The following is a 20,001-nucleotide window of genomic DNA, read 5'->3' as shown; positions in this document are numbered from 1 at the left end:
ATGTTTATTGCAGCACTATTTACAATAGCCAAATTATGGAAGCAGCCCAAGTGTCCATTGACAGATGAATGGATAAAGAAGATGTGGTGTGTGTGTGTGTGTGTGTGTGTGTGTGTGATGAAATACTACTCAACCATAAAAAAAAAATGAAACCTTTCCATTTGCAACAACATGGATGGATCTAGAGAGTATAATGCTAAGTGACATAAGTCAGAGAAAGAAATACCATATGATTTCACTCATATGTGTAATTTAAGAAACAAAACAAATGAACAAAATAAAAAAGAGACAAACCAAAAAACAGATGCCTAACTATAGAGAACAAACTGATGGTTATCAGAGGGGGAATGGGTGAGACAGGTAAAGAGGATTAAGAGTACACTTATCATGATGAGCACTGAGTAATGTATAGAATTGTTGAATAACTGTATTTTATACCTGAAACTAATGTAATAGTGTATGTTAACTGTACTGGAATTAAAATAAAATTTAAAAAATAATAAATATAATAAAAATAAATAGAAGAGCAAATTAAATCCTAAAGTAAGCAGAAGAAATGATACAACAATGAGAGAAGAAATCAATGTAAGAGAAAACAGAACAATAAAGAAAATCAACTTAACAAAAAACTAGTTCCTTGAATATTGATTCAGTGTATAAACCTCTAGCTGAACTGATCAGAAAAGAAAGGTGACACAAATTCCCAATATCAGAAATGTGAGCATCAATATAGGTTCTGATATTGAAAGGAAAATAATGAAATATTATGTACAACTTTTTGATAATGAATATGACAATTTTTTTAATTGAATTTGTAGTTAAAATTCCAGGTCAAGGTGACTTCACAGGTAAATTCTGCCAAATATTTAAGGAAGAAATGATACCAATTCTACAAGAGCTCTTCTAGAAAATTAAAGAGGAAGAAATACTTTCCAACTCATTTTGTGAGACCAGCATTACCCTGATTAAAAATATATATGAGAAACCAATACTACACTGTATGTTAACTAAGTTGAATTTAAATAAATTAATTTTTTAAGAAAAAATATATATATGAAAACTACAGATTAATATCCTACTGAGCATAGATGCAAAAATTCTTAGCAAAATGTTAGAAAAATGAATCCAACAATGTATAGCAAGACAAGTACATTAGGGTCAAGTGGAGTTTATTTTAGAGATGTAAGATTGATTTAATACTCAAATCACTCATATTATTCATATTAACATCTTAAGAAAAACTATGTGATTACTTCAATACATGCAGAAAACACAGTTAACAAAATCCACCATCCATTCCTGATCTTTTTTTTTTAAATTCCCAGCAAACTAGGAATTGAAAGAAACTTCCTTAACTTAATAGGGGCGTCTGTGAAGCACCTATAGTTACCATCAAAAATAACAGTGAAAGGACAGAGTGTTCCCCTAACATCAGCAAGGATGTTTGCTCTTACTGCTTCTATTCAACATTGCACTAGAGGTTCTAGACAATGCAGTAAGGCAAGAAAAAGATGTTGAAATCATTCAGATTGGAAAGGAAGTAAAATGTCTTCATTCACAGATAACATAATTTTCTATGTAGAAAATCTATGTTATGTACCAAAAAGAAAGAAAGGAAGGAAGGAAGGAAGGAAGAAAGAAAGCCTATGAGAATTAATAAGTTAGGCAAAGCTGCAGGATACAAGATCAATACACAAAAATCATTTGCATTACTCTATACTAGCAATGAAAAATCATGAATTTAAACTAAAAAGCAAAACTATTTGTAATTGCATTAAAAATATTAGGTATAGGGGTACCTGGGTGGCTCAGTCAGTTAAGCGTCTGACTTCAGCTCAGGTCATGATCTCACATCCAACTCTGTGCTGACAGCTCAGAGCCTAGAGCCTGCTTCAGATTCTGTGTCTCTGTCTCTCCCCTGCTCATGCTCTGTCTCTCTCTATCTCTCAAAAATAAATAAAACATTTAAAAAATTAAAAATATATATATTAGGTATAAATTAGGTACAGAAGATGTGACCTTGGTTTAAGCCAAGTTTTTTTTTTTTTTAAGATATGACACCAAAAGCATGATCCATAAAAGAAAAATTGCTTGATTGGTCTTCTTCAGATGAAGACTTTCTGCTCTTTGAAACACACTATTCAGAGAAAGAAAAGACAAGCTACAGGCTTGGAGAAAGTACTTTCAAATCACATATCTGATAAAGGACTTGTATCCAGAATATATAATGAATGCTCAAAACTCAATAACAAGGAAACAACCCAATAGAAAATGGGCAAATAATCTGAATAGACATCTCTCCAGAGGAGGTAAATTGATGACAAATAAGCACATGAAAGATGCTCAGCATCTTTAGTCATTAGAGGAAAACAAATTAAAACCACAAAGAGATATAACAGAATACTTATTAGAATGGCCAAAATTAGAAAGACTGAGTATATCAAGTGGCGACAAGGATGTGAAAGAGCTGGAACTCTCATACTCTGCTGTTGAAGTGCAAAATGATACAACCACTGTATAAAACAGGGACAGTCACTTTTTTAATAGACTTATAGGAGCATCTGGGTGGCTCATTCATTGGGTTAAGCAACTGACTTCGGCTCAGGTCATAATCTCTCGGTTTGTGAGTTTGAGCCCTGCATTGGTCTCTGTGCTGTCAGCATGGAGCCTGTTTCTGATCCTCTGACCCCCACCCTTTCTCTCTGCCTCACCCCTGCTCATTGTCTCTCATATTAAATAAATAAACTTAAAAAAAAGTTAGAGTTACATATACCAAATGATCCATCCATTTTACCCCTAGGAATTTACACAAGAGAAATGAAAGCATGTTCATACAAAGATTTATACACTAACTCAGAGCAGCTTTGTTTGTAATAGCCCCAAACTGGAAACATCCAAATTTCTGCCAGTAGATGAATGGATAAAAAATTGTGCTGTATCCATACGATGGAATGCTACTCAGCAATAAAGGAACAAATGTTTGATGCATGCAGCAACATGGATGAATTGCAAAATAACTATGCTGAGTCAAAGAAGCCAGACATAAAAGAATATAAGCTGTATGATTCCATTTATATAAGATACAGAAAATGCAAACTAATATATAGTGTCAAAAAGCAAAACTGTTGTTTCAAGGGGGTGGGCCACAGAGAGGTGGGAGGGAGGGACTATTCAGGGGCATAAAGAGACTTTTTGGTCATGAAGGCTATGTTCCCTCTCTTGATCGTGATTAATGGTTTCACGGTTGTGGCTATATGCCAAACTTATCAAACCACCCACTATAAATACTTGTAGTTTATTGTGTGTTAAAGTTATTAAAATAAGAATGAAGCCAAAAAGAAAGTAAAACTTTATTGGAATCCATACTAGTAGAAGACATTACTGAAAAACCATGTTATGCAAATTAGTTACAGATACTATTGTTTAAAGTGCATCAGTGGACACTTCTTACAGCAAAGAACCCTTTTGTAAAAGTAATCTTCACTGTGGAATACATCTTTCTTGTGACTCTTAATGTGATATATTGTGTTTCCTTCATCAGGATGAATATCCAGTCTGCTGGGATAATGACACACAATTCTTTTCAAGAGATTTTCATGCACAACAGTAGCATGATGTTTGCTCTGCTTTGTCTTAAAGTGGCAGAGGGCAATTGCAATAGCTGGCCATATCTACACTTTGGAACACATACAGTTTACCTCACTTGTTAAATTGTGTCTTGTGATCAGATACCTATTCTGCTTGGCATCTTAGCCAAATATCAACCTAGGAGCTTACATGTACTTCATCAAGAGAGCATTGCAGATACTTTAAAATGATTCATTTCCCCTTAACACAAAGCTCAATTAATACTTGAATTGGGACTATGCATATGTGGAAGTTCCTCTCCGGTTGGCTAACAAAATCAAAACTACCAAGTTTTAGAGTGCGTATGTGTTTTAAATGTTTGGGGTGTTTTATTAAGAGACTTGGCTTTGTTTTCCATAAAGTAAAAGGATCCAGTAAGTGGAAAGTATAAAAGTCAGCTGTTGAATGTGACTTTCCAGATATGTTTTGTGAGCTCATTATGCTGATCATGAATATGCTAATGGACAATTCTCCCTTTTGCCTAGCTCATGGCAGTGAGACACAGGAACCATGATGTTCTTCTCACCTTCTGTATCCGACTCAGGTAGCTATGCTGACCCAGCCTTTCTTTCTTTCAGGGTGTGAACGGCATGTCTGTGGATGAGAAGCCTGACTCCCCCATGTATGTGTATGAGTCCACAGTCCACTGCACCAACATCCTCCTGGGCCTCAATGACCAACGGAAAAAGGATATTCTCTGTGACGTGACTCTGATCGTGGAAAGGAAGGAGTTCCGGGCCCACCGGGCTGTGCTGGCCGCATGCAGTGAATACTTCTGGCAGGCGCTGGTTGGACAGACGAAAAATGACTTGGTGGTCAGCTTGCCTGAGGAGGTATAGTAGTTTGCTTTGTTTGTGTGGCTGCTCGTGGAGGCTTACTAACTTGTAGACAGTTGTCTAAGTAGGAGCTAGAAGGTGGACCCTGGCCCACATTCCTGCCCAAGGGCTTGATGTCCAAGTCACCAACACTGTTAGGCTTGTGGCGTAGCCAGTTTCTATGTGATGCATTTAAAATCTCAGAGGCATGAATCGGAGCAGAGTGTCTTTCTTGAAGGGAACTGAATGTCACAGTCATTCATAGTTTCTAGTTCACTTACTCTTCAGGTTTTGAGTAGTATAGCCAAAGTTTGTTACAGTCCTGGATGTGTGATCTGAGTCACTGGGACTTGTGGCTATGATTTTTCTCTTTCAAATGGTTGAAGGAGCACTTGATTTCCCTTGAGAGTAAAAGAATGAAAGTATTCACAGCACATTCCTTGCTTGGGGGAAAAGTTAAAGGAGTCAGTAATTTTCACAGTTAATATAGTAGGATTCTAAGAAGTGTAAACTTGCTTTTCTCACCATTGTTGAAAATACCCTACTCATGTTTCTTAATTACTTCAGTGAGCACAGTTATGTCTGTACTTTAGGGACACTAGTAGCTGGACTCATTCTGTTGAGAGTTGACATTCATTCAGCTGGACAGCCTAAGCTGGACAAACTCAAAAGATGGCTTCATAATGACAGAATATTAAATTGGTCACCCTTCGAACTGTGGATACAATTCCTCTATTTCTATAGTCTTTTTTTTTTTAATTTTTTTTTTGTAGGAGTAACTTGGACATAGTCCAACTGATTCCGCCTGTTGGTTTTTTTTTTTTTTTTGATGTTTATTTGTTTTTGAGAGAGAGGGAGAGAGAGCACACGCACATATGCACAAGTGGGGGAGGGGCAGAGAGAGAGAAAGAGACAGAGAATCCAAAGCAGGCTCCATGCTGTCAGTGCACAGCATGACATGGGGCTTGAACCCACAAACAATGAGATCATGACCTGAGCCGAAGTTGGTCAGTCAACCAGCTGAGCCACCCAAGGACCCCACTGCCTCCATCATCTTGCCTCCCCTTCATTTACATGGGACCAAGGGTAACACTGAGCAGCCTTACACTTTGTATTCAGGTCCAGAATCTTTCCTTGTGCATCTACACAGTGTGTAACACTAGGGCCAGGCTGTGCACTGCACAATTTCCCAAGGTACAACTCAAATCCACAGCGTATGTGAACAGAGCTCTGGGGTTGCGCAGTGACCCACAGCAACTCATCAGCTTTTCACAGCAACTCTGAAAGAAGCCAGAGACCCTATGACCCTGATGTGAGGTGCTAATGAGTAAAACTAGCATTAAATCCCAGGGCTCACAAATCCAAATGCCTCCAGAGGCCTGGAAAATAATATAAATAAATAAAAGCAGGTTGTGTATAAGACACTAGGAAGCAGTGGAGCAAGCACCTGCTCCACAGAAAGGCATCCAAATTCAACATAAGAAACAAATATGCAAACAAGTCATGGGGGCTTGGAGGGGAGGGTGGTCACCAGATCCAGTCCCTTGTTAAACATCTGCTGTTAACCCTGCAGAGCAGGAGAGTGGCCAGCTGATAGCAAGGATTGCATAAGCGCTCAACATTTTCACATTAGTATTCTTTTTTATGTACCCACATGAGAGGCTCCAGTATCACTCTTCACACCCCTAAGAAATCTTAAGTAGAAAGATCCCAATACTAGAAGCAAAAGGACAAATTGGTAATTGGGACTGGTGTAGGGAGGGAAGTTTATGGACCAAGTAATGGAGGAAGGCCAAGGAATGGTGTGATCCTGAGCTGGAGTTTCCTCATCCAGGTCAATTGGGTGAACACTTAACCTGTCATTAGGTGAGACAATAAACATAAAATTTCTCAGCATGGTCTCTATCCCATAGTAGGCATTCATCAAATGTAAGACTCTTTCTTCTCTAGATGGGCACCAAGAATGCCTTGCAATTTATTCCAACTCTGGGCTTCCCTGCAAATATTTGGGAAACTTCCAGTTATCCAGAATGGTCTTGGGGAGAAGGTGTGGCTTATAGTTTATTTATTATCTGTATCTTTTTGAGAGCTACTTCATTTATGTTTTTTACTGATTTTCAAAAAAAGGTTATATTAAAGGGGCGCCTGGGTGGCTCAGTCAGTTGAGTGTCTGACTTCAGCTCAGGTCATGATCTCGTGGTCCGTGAGTTCAAGCCCCACGTCGGGCTCTGTGCTGACAGCTCAGAGCCTGGAGCCTGCTTCAGATTCTGTGTCTCCCTCTCCCTCCCCCGTTCATGCTCTGTCTCTCCCTGTCTCAAAAATAAATAAATGTTAAAAAAAAATTTAAAGAAAAAGGTTATATTAAAATATATTTATAAATGAAAATCATATTTTATGTAATTTAGTCTCTCTTCGTTGACAGCCCCATCTTGAGACTTCCTTGACTGTGTGCCCAAAAGCCCTGGCCTGACCCTGGTTAGCTGTGGGATCCTGATCCAGTCACTTAACCTCTCTGAGCTCCGGTTTCTACCTATAAAAACTCACACTCTGAAATCCTTGAGTTATTTATCATATTACAATAACAAGACAGTAAAATTTAAAGGAAATCAGGATATAAATGCATGTGGCATAACTAAGTTTCTTTAGATCAAATCCCTGATAATCACTTATTTCCTTGGTATTAGGGAATCTTTAAAGCAAGAGGTACATTATATAGACATCACACAAAAATCTGCTGTTTGGCCTTTTTGATTGTTTGTATTCCAGCTAAATGGGAATTTGCTATGTGTTGATTTTCTTTTCTTCTTTGTCATGAAAATGATCGCTGTTTCTACATTATCTGCATTTCCAAACCATTAAAACCTTCTGGTTGCTCATGTACCTGAAACCTTCAGATATAACTAGATTTTTTTTCCTTCCTATGAAACATAGATTCATATTGTCAGTAACCCAGCTTTGAGTATCTTGCTGATAGGGCAGGCAAGCCAGCCACAGTTGGCATTTTCCTTTGTGGGTCTATAATTGTTCCTAACACCTCCTTCCAAAAGAGCCCGCTCCCTCTGCTCAGAGCACCCTCCTGTGGCCCCAAGTGCTAAGCGTTGTTTTTCTTTCCTATGTGCACACTGAAATGTCCTTGCAGGCTCTATAGTCATTGTCCACTTGGTTCAGTGAATGACTTTAGAATTTGAATTAAGTAGCGAATAAGCAAACATCCCAAACATTACCTTGGAAAGTAGTTGCTTGGAACTAATTGGCATTTGGTTCATATAATGTAAGAAAAAACATTTGAGGGGCTACCTGGGTGGCTCAGTCAGTTAAACATCCAACTTCGTCTCAAGTCATGATCTCATGGTTCGTGGCTTCGTGCCCCACTTCAGGCTCTGTGCTGACAGCTCAGAGCGTGGAGCCTGCTTCAGATTCTGCGTCTCTTTCTCTCTCTGTCCCTCCTGCTCATGCTCTGTCTCTTTCTGTCAAAAGTAAATAAACATTTAAAAAAATTTTTTTTTGTTAGCTCCTTGGAAATTTTTAAACCTCATCATAATCCTGTCCCCAAGTTCAAATCAACTTCTGGTCTGTCCCAGCCTTGTTCACACTTGGCCCACCTTACACTTCCTGACCAGCCAGCCTCTGTGCTTCTCAGGGACCCCTCATGGCTGCACCTGAAAGCTCTTTTTTGGACTACAGAACTTCCAGATACATACTGCTGCCCCTCCCTCTCCCCTACATGGTCAGTCTAGGTCAAAGCCAGCTCTGGTCTCTGGTTGTCCAGTTGTGCAGTTCTACCCCAAAAATGTGACTCCTGATGGGCAATGTGATTACCAGCAAATTAGAGCCACTCACAGTGCCCAGTATAGCCTCTAAAATAAAAGGGTGAGAAACAAAAATAGAGGTCTCCTTCTGGAAGTCAAGAAGTAATTGAAATGTCTTGCTCTTCTCTTTTTCTTTTCTGTTTTTTTTTTTTTTTTCTAAAAATGGAATGACAGATAGTCCCTAGAGTTTACATGACTTGAGTGTTGGCTCCCTTTTGAAAAACACACCCAAGAATGTGTATCAGCAAATAGTAGAACATAAGGCATTGTACTTAGTACTTTAGTTAAATAATAAAACAGATCATTTAATTTATAATTAGTAAGTGTATTTTGTGCTTACAGATGAAGAGAAAGTGGTCGATGTGCCAAGCATTGCAAGCCCATTACTCCACTGCTCATTAGTATTAAAGCTGGCTCAACAAACACCTCCTTAGCTGTAGTCCTGGAGACCATTTTGGGCTGGATGCCAACCATGCTGGATGGCATCACAGTCATGAAGTTCAGTCTTATGGCATGTCAAGTACAGAGGGCAGGGATGGGGTGTGCTTCCTTTGAAGACATAGAGCCCACTGTGGGTTTGCATATCAACCCTGCGCTTATGGGGCTGCTTGGCTCCCTCCCAGAATGCCAGAGGAAGAGCGGCTGTTAAGAGGTTATTGCCAAGGTCTATTATCAAAAAGTCAAAAGGTAACAAGTATGGGTGAGGATGTGGAGAAAAGGGAACCCTTTTGCACTGCTGGTGGAAATGTAAATTGGTGCAGCCACTGTGGAAGATAGGATGGAGGTTCCTCAAAACACTAAAAATAGAACTACAATGTGATCCAGCAATCCTACTTTTGGATATATATCTTAAAGAAATATAATCACTATCTCGAGGAGATATCTGCACTCCCATGTTCACTGCAGCATTATTCACAACAGTCAAGATGTGAAAACAACTTGTCTATTGACAGATGACTGGATAAAGAGAAGATGGTATGCATGTGTCTTATTCAGTCTCAAAAAGGAAAGAAATCCTGCTGTTTGCCGCAACATGAGTAAACCTGGAGGACATTATGCTAAGTGAAAGCCAGACATAGAAAGACAAATATTGCAGGATCTCACTATATGTGGCATCTAAAAAAAAAAAAAGTCAAAGGATAGTAACAGAGAGTAAATGGTGGTTATCAGAAGCTTGGGGAGGTGGGAGGGAAAAAGTGGAAATATTGATCAAAGGGTACAGACTTTCAGTTATAAGATGAGTAAGTTCTGGAAACCTAATATATAGCATGGTGACCAGTTAATAATAATGTATTATATAATTGAAATTTGCTAAGATAATAGATCTCAATTGTTCTCACTACACACATACACACACACAAATGATAAGCATGCGAGGTGACAGATATGTTAATTAGTTTGATTATGGTGATCATTTCACAGTGTATGTGTGTGTGTATAAATGTCACATTATATACCTTAAGTATATATAATTTTTATTTGTAAAAAAATAAATATTTTTTAAACAAGGGAGGAAAAAAGGTTATTGCCAAAACGCCACCACTTTTCTTTGGGTTTACTACCCATGGTGTTTTTCACTCTCTAGAAAAGAGGAAAGGTTCATGCAGAGAATAGCTATTGGGTAGGGGTCAGTATGCCCTTTCAGGCAGACCATATGCTTTCCTAGGTATAAGTATATCTCAAACTTTGGTTCATTCACTTTCTATCTCTGTCTTTTGCCTTCTCTCTCTTTCACTTCTCTCTCTCTCTCTCTCTCTTTCAGTCTCTCTCTCTCTCTCCCCCCATCTCCCTCCCTCTCAACATTTTAGGGCAGATCTCATTTTTTTTCAGGGCTAAACAAAAAGGAAAACTGACCCAGAAGGATTCTGAAGCAAAGGTATTTGTTGTTAAGTCTTAACCACAGGGCACAATAAAGAATGTTCTTGCAGTAGTATTGCCTAGTACAGAGAACAATAAGGAAACTATGGAATCTTCTTGTCTGAAAGTTTTTAGAGGAGATGAAAGCTGTTAATGTATCTGGGATGGCTTAGGTCCAGTCTTTTAAAGAAGCAATAAGATAGTCATGATTATCTTTGGACAGTCTTTTCAGTGTGTAATACTACAGAAAGTATTTAACACTATAGCACAGGATGTCAACAGCATTCTTAGTCTGACTGTAACTTTGGGGGAGGTGAGAATTGATGGGAAACAGTAATTGAGGTATGTGACCAGGATAAGAAGAATAAAACACTCACCCACCCCAGAGCACGGAGCCAGCCCTATAGCCTCACCCCATTCACTACCTGGACAAACCTCTGAAGAAGAGTAATAGGAAAAGTTTTAGATTTAAGCAACATCAGCCATGAGGATCTGGAAAAACCACAGTCTGAACCTTTTCACTAACTTCATGTAAGGTCTTTACCAAACCAGTCAGCCTCTTTGGACTTCTGTTTCCACACTCATTTTTTCATTCATTGAACAAATATTTATCAGGGCCCTATTATTTACCAGGAAGCACTGTTCTAGCTATTGGGTAAACTTAGTGAACAAAACTGAGTTTATATTCCAGTGAGGGAGAAGGAAAAGAGACAGAAAATAAATAAATATAATATGTACTTGGGTAGATACTATTAAGGAAAATAAAACAGAAGGATGTTAAGGAGTGTCAGAGCACTGCAATTTTAAATATAGTGGTCAACAATGACATTGCAATAGCATTGCATTATGACAGATGGTAGCCACACTTGTGGTGAACGTAGTATAGTGTATGAACTTGTTGAATCATCATGTTGTACACCTGAAACTAATGTAACATTGTGTGTCAACTATACTCAATAAGTAGATAGATAAATAGGTAGGTGGGTAAGTAGATAGATAGATAGATAGATAGATAGATAGGTAGATAGATAGATAAAGATGGTCAAAAAAAGGAATTTTTTAGAGGGGATGACTTTGAGTAAAGACTTGAAGGAGGTGAGAGAGCCAGCCATGCTGACATCTGGGTGATCTAAACAGAAGGAATAGCAAGGGAAAGGCCCAGAGGCTGGAATGGGCTTGGCATGATTTACACAAAGTAACAGAATAAGCAAGTGGTAGAGTGGAAGGAGGCCTGTCCAGTAACAGGGCCAGGCTGTGCACCTCTTAGATACATCACCTTTTCTTGGAATGAGTTGGGAGGCCATTGGAGGGTTTCACAGGAGATCATCCTGACTGCTATATGAATATAGATTAAAAGAGAGGGCAAAGGCAAAAGCAAGATGCTAAGGCAACAACCCAGGCACAACACATTGGCTTAAATCAGAGTGATACCAGTAGTGGTGATCCATGTCAGATTCTGGTGATAATTTTAAGGAAGAGATAATGGGATTCCCTTAGAGAATGGATATAGGATGGAAAGAAAAGAAAGGAGTTAAAGATAAGTCCAAGGTTTGGGATTTGAACTGTTGAAAGAATGGAGTTGCCATTAACTGGAATTGGTGAAGACTGGAAGGAGTAGGTTTCAAGTGGTAGGAATGGGAATAGGAGTTCTGTTCCATACACATTAAGTTTGAGATGTGTGTTAACATCAAAGTAGAGATGTCTAGTATACGGTAGGATATCATGGTTGGAATTCATGGGACAACTCCAGCCTAGAGATAGAAGTTTTAATACCAGATTATTGGTGATATTGAAAGCCACAAGACAAAATACAATCACCAAGGGAACCAGTGTAGATAGGGAAGGAAAAAAAAAGAGGTCCCAAGATTGAGCCTTGGGGCTTTCTAGAATCAAGAAGTCAGAGAGAGAAAGAGGAGTCAGCATAGTAGACCAGAAGGAATAAGCATTAAGATAGAAGGAAAAGCAGACATATATAGTATGCTGGAAGCCAGATAAAGAAAGCATTTCAAGGAGGAGAGAGTAATCAACTTTGTCAAATGATGCCAATAGTCAGCTAAGATGAAGGCTGAAAATTGACCACCTAGCAGTCTGGAAGCCATTTGTGATTTCATTGAGCATTTTGAGGGAACAGAGGGATCAAAATCCAATGAGATTATGTTCTGAAGAGAATTGGAAGAGAGGAATTTGAAAAAGCTAGTGTGGGCTACATTTTTAGGCCTTTCTAGTTATAGGGAGCAGAGAAATGGGCCAGCAGCTGGAGGTAAATGGTGTCGAAGGCTTTATTTGGGGTGTGTGTGTGTGTGTGTGTGTGTGTGTGTGTGTGTGTGTGTGTGTTTTAAGTAGGAAGGAATCCCAGCATGTTTGCACTCTGTGGTAAGGATGATCAGTCAATTTTCCTTTCTTTCCCGGACGCATAGGAAGACCAAATTTACAATCAGGAGTGCTATGTAACTAGATGCAGCGAAAGAAATATGAGTAGAAGTCATGGGTCCCTTCTGGTCTGAGACAGTTAAAAGTAGATATGAGTTCTTCATGTTCTTTCCCATCCATTTAACTGGTGTCAAAGAACTCTAAGAACGCCAAGATGTTGGAACTGCAGCCCAGATCCCTGAGTCACTGTTGGAGAAGATCCATCTGACTCAAATCAGACTCTGACGTGAATGAGAAATAAACCCTTATGTTAAGTCGTTAAGATTTGGTGTTTGTTTCCTCAGCAGAGCCTAGCCCATCCTAATTAATATTTGGGCTGATGGGAATGTTGCAAAAGAGAGAAAACTTAATAATAAAGGCCAATTGCTAAACAGATGCCCTTAGGTACTTTAAAGAGGATGGGAGCTACCGACCAAGTGGGCAGACTCAACTTAGCAAGGCACATCCTTACCTGAAAATGATGGAGTTGAACTGAATGATCTCTGAAGTCTGACAGAATACATCCTGCTAGTCAGAAAGAGAGGAGAGATGTTTGGATTGAAAGGTAGAGAAAGGCCATGGGAGTCACACCAGTCAGGAAAAGGAAGAACCATAGAATTTCACCAAGAGGAGCGAGCTCACTTCTCATACTCACCTTCATGAATTCTCGGACTTTTCAGAAATGGTGTTACAACAGTTCACAGAAGATGACAGTTAAGAGCTGTAGAACCACAGGGCTGTTTGATAGCCTGGAACACAAGCAAATCACAGAAGATTCAGATTATTGCTCTCCGTTTCAGAAGGTTTTGGGATTTTGAAAAAAACAGTTGCATTTAATGACCTCAATTTCAACATGAGTTTGTAGGGAGTAATGATACTGGTTACCAGCTTGACTTGTGGGGCTGCTGTTCAGATTAATGAAATGTGGTATGTTACACTTCTTGGAAGGATGGTGCTATATAAACAGGAGGTGTTGTTATTCCCATAAAAGGAAAGCAGAGTCTTCTCTGATGAAATGGCTCTTACCTCAGAATCCTCATTAAAAGCTGTGGTGCAATTTTCCAAGTTGCGTTAGTGAGACTTGGCAGCAGATGAAAAAAAAAAAGCAAATAAATAATAAGTCAAAATATTCCAGGTAACTACTTGCTGGCAAGTAAGAAGTTTTCAAGTCCCAGAATCATGCTGATAGTTTTGAAATGCCTGAAGGCAGAACTTATTTATAGTAACGTAAAGGTGACTTCCAGCCCTGAAATCTGGGCCTCAGTCTCAAATGGGGGTGTAATAAAGCAAAGCCATGAAAAGAAGAGCTAATACTATTGTGATTCCATCTCCAAAGGCTGCTCAATGGTGCTGATACAGAGGGAGGGAAATCTGGTGTGAAAATAGCCACAGCAATAGCTAATTTTAAAACTGAAATGCATAAGCTGTTTCCAAACCTCTTACATTTTTTAAATCCTGAGGCCAGTAAGTCCTATTTAAAGAAACTTAGCAGAATCGTGCTCCTATTTTGGCATAGTAGAAGGAGTTGAGTTGACAAAAACTAAGACATATTTAAAAATTATTTTTAAGTGACCTGATTTCAAAGCCAGTTTAAGGATTCTTTTCACTCTACCTATTTATTGCTATATGAGATGACTGCAGTAGTTAACATTTTTTAATGGATTCAAACAAAGCCTCTGACAGTAAAGTTGTTTGCATTACATTTTATAAAATTGTTACCCGCATACCTATTCGTTTTAAAACTCTTCTGTATATATGAATTAAATGTCCCTTACGATTCTTTCTTTTCCCTATTATGGAGTCTCTTAGCTATTTCAATTAAAATTAATAATAGCTTTAAAGACAAAGTTCAGAGCTGTAAAGTTCCTCACTTGATCAGTAATCATAACTATTATTTTGTCATATTTAATCATAGAACCTGAGCCTTTAACAGGGTTCTTAATTAAACTTTTAATTCATGATAAGAAGTTAAATAGCACTTGGGAGAGTTTTTAAAAATTATTTCCACTTCCCATCCAGATTACCAAAAAAAAAAAAAAAAAAAAACAGTGTGCTAGAGAAACATAATGGCAGTCAGCCAAGGGTATTGTAGGTCATGCCAACATGAGCTGGCAGCAGGCCATTGTCCAATTAGCATGGCTTCATCGTTGCAGAGTAAATCACTCTTGAGGAGATGGTTGAGTCACTCATGATGTAGTGGTACTTCACTTGAGCCAGTTCTTCTTAGAATAGGTTTCTTGTTCACTGTTATTACCTGCCCTGCTTTGCCAATAAAAGCACAGGACCATTTAGGCTGAAAGCCGAACGGAAGAGAAACATCGATTATGTATCTTGTTTCTTCTCTTTGCTTCCTGAAAACTGAGATTGCAATTAAAACAGTGAAATCATGGTGTGTTTTTTAAATGAGTTACAAGAAAATATAGTTTCTATACCAAAATACTCAGAGTTGGGATCCAAGAGTCAGTTTTTATTCTGTCTTTTCTTTGGCAGCTTTAACACTTGGCACAAATTGGAGGATATCAGTAAAGTTACCTAATAATCTTAATGGATTCACATTCCATTCAAAAACTTGGAATGTCACCAAACTGCTTCAGGTTGCAGCTCTATTGTTGGGGTGTCCGTGACATTTCTGTTGGGTGTGCAGTTGTACAAGCAGACAGCTTTTGAAAGACACCCTTCCTAGGGTGAGAACACCGGGATTCTTGGTTGGACACGCTGTAAACCAGGACATTGATTCAGGAATTTCTTAATAAAATGGATCAGATCCAGGCATTGGAGTGGTGTGTGGATGTCAATAGAAAAAAGCTGCCCTTAGAAGCACAAAGAAAGTGAAATAAAATTGTTGGCAGTAATCAGTTAATACCTTATGTTTACATTCTTGTTTGTTTTGGTTTTTAACCAAATCACAGGCTAGATTGAGGGTTGGGTTGTTTTTGCTTTCAAGAGTGGAGCAGCTAAATAATGGCACTTTTGGTTTCCTGATATTTCAGAAGTGCTCTTTTTCCTATTAACTTGGTGCATATAGTAAAATTTATCACTTTGACATAGACTCCTAAAATATGTTGACAGTCTCTCTAACCGACATTGGCACCAACTCCAAGCTAGCTGATGATTCAGTGAGCTTTACTGTCTGAGATGGACTTCTGTGTGCAGCCTGGCAAAGACTGTGTGTGAAAAAGTTAATGCATTCAGCACCCTGGGTGGGACGGAGCCAGGCCTCCAACGTGAGCACATTTTTTGACTGACTGGCAGCAAAAAGAAATACCGGCAGCTGTTCTCAAGCAAGCCAAAAAGTTGGCCCAGGGGTTAAAAAAAAAAAAAAAAAAAAAAAAAAAAAAAAAATGCTGGGATTTAGCCAACAAAAGATTCCTGTGTTTAGAAGAAAATCAAAGGAAGGATACAGAAGGTCACAATTACAGTTGAAGTAACAACTATTTCATTTCATCTTCTGCTTTCTAAAGGAGAGTATTAAATATTATTGCTACTCATTTGTTCTGATTCATTATTTCTGAGTCTTCATTCTTGTTCTATAGATTTCTCTTTTAATTCTTTATTTGCAAAAGCAGAGGACAAGTTAGTCTTCCTAAAGACAGTGTAGAGGTGATACCATTCACGGAGGTGGCACCAGCAGCCAGAACGGAGTAGGGCAGAGCGGGTTTCTGGGAGCAGCGGCCACACACATGTTCGCTGGGCCATGTTAAGTGACATGGGTTGCAGTGGAATTACGTGTGCAAAGTCACTTCAGAGATCTGTCCAGAGAGGCCTCTGACACCCCCCAACGTATCTATTACTTTTGTCTTATTAGTTACAAAAAGAGAAGGGTAGGGAGAACAGACAAGTTACTAGAAGACAGGATGCTTAAGGGTCTTGCCTCGTGCCCAGTAAGTAGCACGAGGGCCGTTTTCATGTCTCCACAGCCCTTCTTCCTTCCCAGTAGACACTATAGACTGTGTGAGAATTTTCTTTCTCCCTTAAGAAGCTGTAGTAGCCCAGGAATTGAACCGTGACCTACGACAGGAAGGCAGGAAGATCAGGAGTGTAGAACACCAGGATTTAGGGTAAGAGCTTCAGAGTTTGGGGAAACCGGTAGGGTACTAAAAGATGCTTGAAGCACAAATTTTGTAACTCTGCAGATTTTGGGGGTGAGTTAAATCCATCAGATTTACAAGATGCTCATAGAGAGAACTGCGATGACCTTTCAAAGTTCTGTTTAACAAAGGATCTTCGTGCCACCTAAAGGCTGTTACAGTAGATGTTGACCAGATGTTCTCACTCACAGAACACAAGAAATAGTATCCCTGCTACATGTGAGGGATTTCAGCTATATTAAAGGACAGCGTAAGATGCGAGACACTGGAATAAGGTACAAAGGAATACAGAATTACCTTCAGAGGAGTTGGGGTGTGTTTGTGTGGTGTGTTTAAACCAGATATTCAAAACGACAGGGTGGCTTAAGTAAAACGGTTCATAGAAGCAGAGGAAGGGAACACATGACCCTTTCATAGGCCGCTTCTTTGGGGGCTTAAGTTAAAAATATTAAGCAAGATCATTTCCTTCAAAGAGCTTTAATATAGTTGAAGAATCAAGATAAAACCATAGAAATCAGGGGCGCCTGGGTGGCTCAGTCAGTTAAGCATCTGACTCTTGATTTCGGCTCAGGTCGTGATCTCATGGTTGTGAGATTGAGCCCCATGTCAGGCACTGTGCCGGGCATGGAGCCTGCTTAAGATTCTCTCTCTCTCCCTCTGCCTCTCCACTACTCATGCACACACACTCTCTCTCTCAAAAATTTTTTTTTATTTTATTTTTTTTTAATTTACATCCAAATTAGTTAGCATATAGTGCAACAATGATTTCAGGGGTAGATTCCTTAATGCCTCTTACCCATTTAGCCCATCCCCCTTCCCACAACCCCTCCAGTAACCCTCTGTTTGTTCTCCATATTTAAGAGTCTCTTATGTTTTGTCCCCCTCCCTGTTTTTATATTATTTTTGCTTCCCTTCCCTTATGTTCATCTGTTTTGTATCTTAAAGTCCTCATATGAATGAAGTCATACGATATTTGTCTTTCTCTGACTAATTTCGCTTAGCATAATACCCTCTAGTTCCATCCATGTAGTTGCAAATGGAAAAGTTTTTTTTAATTAAAAAAATTTTTAGGGGCACCTGGGTGGCTCACTCGGTTGAGCATCCAACTTCAGCTCAGGTCATGATCTTGCTGTCTGGTCCATGAGTTCAAGTCCCACGTCGGGCTCTGTGCTGATGGCTCAGAGCCTGGAGTCTGCTTCAGATTCTGTGTCTCCCTCTCTCTCTGCCCCTCCACCACTCACACTCTGTCTCTCAAAAATAAATAAACATTAGATAGATAGATAGATAGATAGATAGATAGATAGATAGATAATAAAAGTGCCAGTGCTGTCCCCCAGGCTTTCTGGTCCCTTCTGTCCAGCTCAGGGATCTGCATTCTCCTAAGAAACTAAAGTCCTTAACTTGGGCTGAACAAACTTGTACTCATGGTCTCAATGGTTAAATGAAAATCAACCAAAATCAATAAATAAAAAGAGTTGATTTCTTCTCATTCTTTCTTATTAAAAGTTTAAGACCTTTTTTCATATTTAAATTTACCTTGATCATTGAAGCCTACCGATGCCCTTGCCTTCCTGTCTGTGTTTTAGAGTGACATCTCTGGAAATTACTAGTGTTATCTTAAGTGGAAATAGCTCAGATGTTTTCCAAGTTTCTAACCCTAGCATCCCCAGAAAGAGAAGGAAAGTCTCACCATGTAGCTAAATCTTGAGCAGCTCTGAAAGAAGGAGAGGATGTGGGGAGTGTCTCCTCTCCTTTCCTGTCAGCCTGGTGTACAAGTACTGAAACTGAAGAAAAGGAGAGTCTTTTCATAGGCATTTTCCAACATGTATAAATATCTATAAAGGTATCCTTTGGGAGGTCGCTCAATAACCTTAGTATTTACATCAGGCTCTGGTTGTATACAGATTATGTCCAGGTAGTTGCTTCTTCCAGGATATGTCAAAATGTTTGGAGATAAGGACATGTCTTTATATTAATCAGACGGATGATGACGTTTTACAAAACCAATCAGTAAAAGGCTTCTTTCATCTTCAACTGGGCTTTATAAAAATTAAGAACATATCACGAAGTCACCGCCTGACCCTAAGAAGGCTAGGCCCCTGGGTGCCCCTAGAACCTCCACTGTTTTCATTCCTCTCCACATTTCCCTTGTGTCAGGGGGGCTGCTCACGGAGGCCCAGCAGCAATAAGATAGTTCCCTTCCCCACGTCAAGCCCAAAATCTGGAAGAAGACAACTGATACGTGTATGATTGAAACTTCAGAAGAGTGAGTCAGAATAGAAAGTGATGCTGTAATGGATCTGCACCTGGAAGGCTCACACTGGTGTTTAAAACAACTTTTACCTAACAGGCAAACTGATACCTACTCTGTGGCCAACAGAATGCTGGTCCTTCCCTACTTCCTCCTCAGAGACCTCCAGAAATGTCTCTTTTTTTAAAGTTTTTCTTTTAAGTGATTTTTTTCTTAAATCAATCTTTAGTTTGTTTACATGGGAGGTCTATAGTAGTTAACTCTTCTTTTTTTGAATATTTATTTATTTGAGAGAGAGAGAGAGAGAGAGAGCGCGAGCACAAGTGGGGGAGATGCAGTGAGAGAGTGGGAGACACAGAATCCGAAGCAAGCTCCAGGCTCTGAGCTGTCAGCACAGAGACCAACGCAGGGCTTGAACCCATGAACCTGAGATCATGACCTGAGCCAAAATCGGACACTTAACCGACTGAGCCACCCAGGTGCCCGAGTATTTGACTCTTCTAATACCCATGTATTAGCTCAGGCTGCCATAACAAAATACCACAGATTGGGTGGCTTAAACAGAAGTTTATTTTCTCACAGTTCTGGAGGCTGGAGGCTCGTAGGAGGCCACCTTCTCACTGTATCCTCATGTGGCCTTTCCTCTGTGCGCAGAGAGAAAGCACTGGTGTCTCTTCTTATAAGGACACCATTTTTATGAGATCAAGTCCTCACCTTATGACATCATTTAACCTTAATTATCTCCTTAAAGACCCCATCTCCAAATACAGTCACATTAGGGATTAGGCCTTCAAACTGTGGATTTGGTGGGGATGTAATTCAGTCCTTAACAATCCACCAAAAAATGATGGATTTGTACAAATACAAAACAACACACACACAAGATTATCCACAGATGTGCAACCACATAACCACGTACTAGGCAGTCATGAGAAAGAAAAAAAGAAGACCTCCATGAACTGATAAGGAGTAATTTCCAGAATATATTTTAGAAACAAAAATAAGATGCAAAAGAGCACATACAGTATATATAGTATTATTCCTTTTGTACAAGAAAAAAATGGAAAATAAGAATATATATTTATAATGTACAGAAGTGTATGTATAACTCAGAAGTATATACACACGTACACATTTGCATATTT

The 20,001-nt window shown here is 39.2% G+C and overlaps 1 protein-coding gene across 3 annotated transcripts in view; it reads left to right on the top strand.

The window, feature by feature from the left end:
- Positions 1–20,001, top strand: part of BACH2 (BTB domain and CNC homolog 2) — a 351,002-nt gene that overhangs the window by 271,869 nt on the left and 59,132 nt on the right. For all 3 annotated transcript variants that reach the window (XM_042939368.1, XM_042939369.1, XM_042939370.1), the window contains one exon: positions 4,206–4,460. In XM_042939368.1, the coding sequence (XP_042795302.1) occupies positions 4,218–4,460 (243 nt within the window). In that variant the 5' untranslated portion in view covers positions 4,206–4,217. The remainder of the gene's footprint in view (positions 1–4,205; positions 4,461–20,001) is intronic.

Source organism: Panthera leo, chromosome B2 (genome assembly GCF_018350215.1).
Source record: "Panthera leo isolate Ple1 chromosome B2, P.leo_Ple1_pat1.1, whole genome shotgun sequence".
NCBI classification, from domain to species: domain Eukaryota; kingdom Metazoa; phylum Chordata; class Mammalia; order Carnivora; family Felidae; genus Panthera; species Panthera leo.
This window is presented reverse-complemented; position numbering and strand designations above follow the sequence as displayed.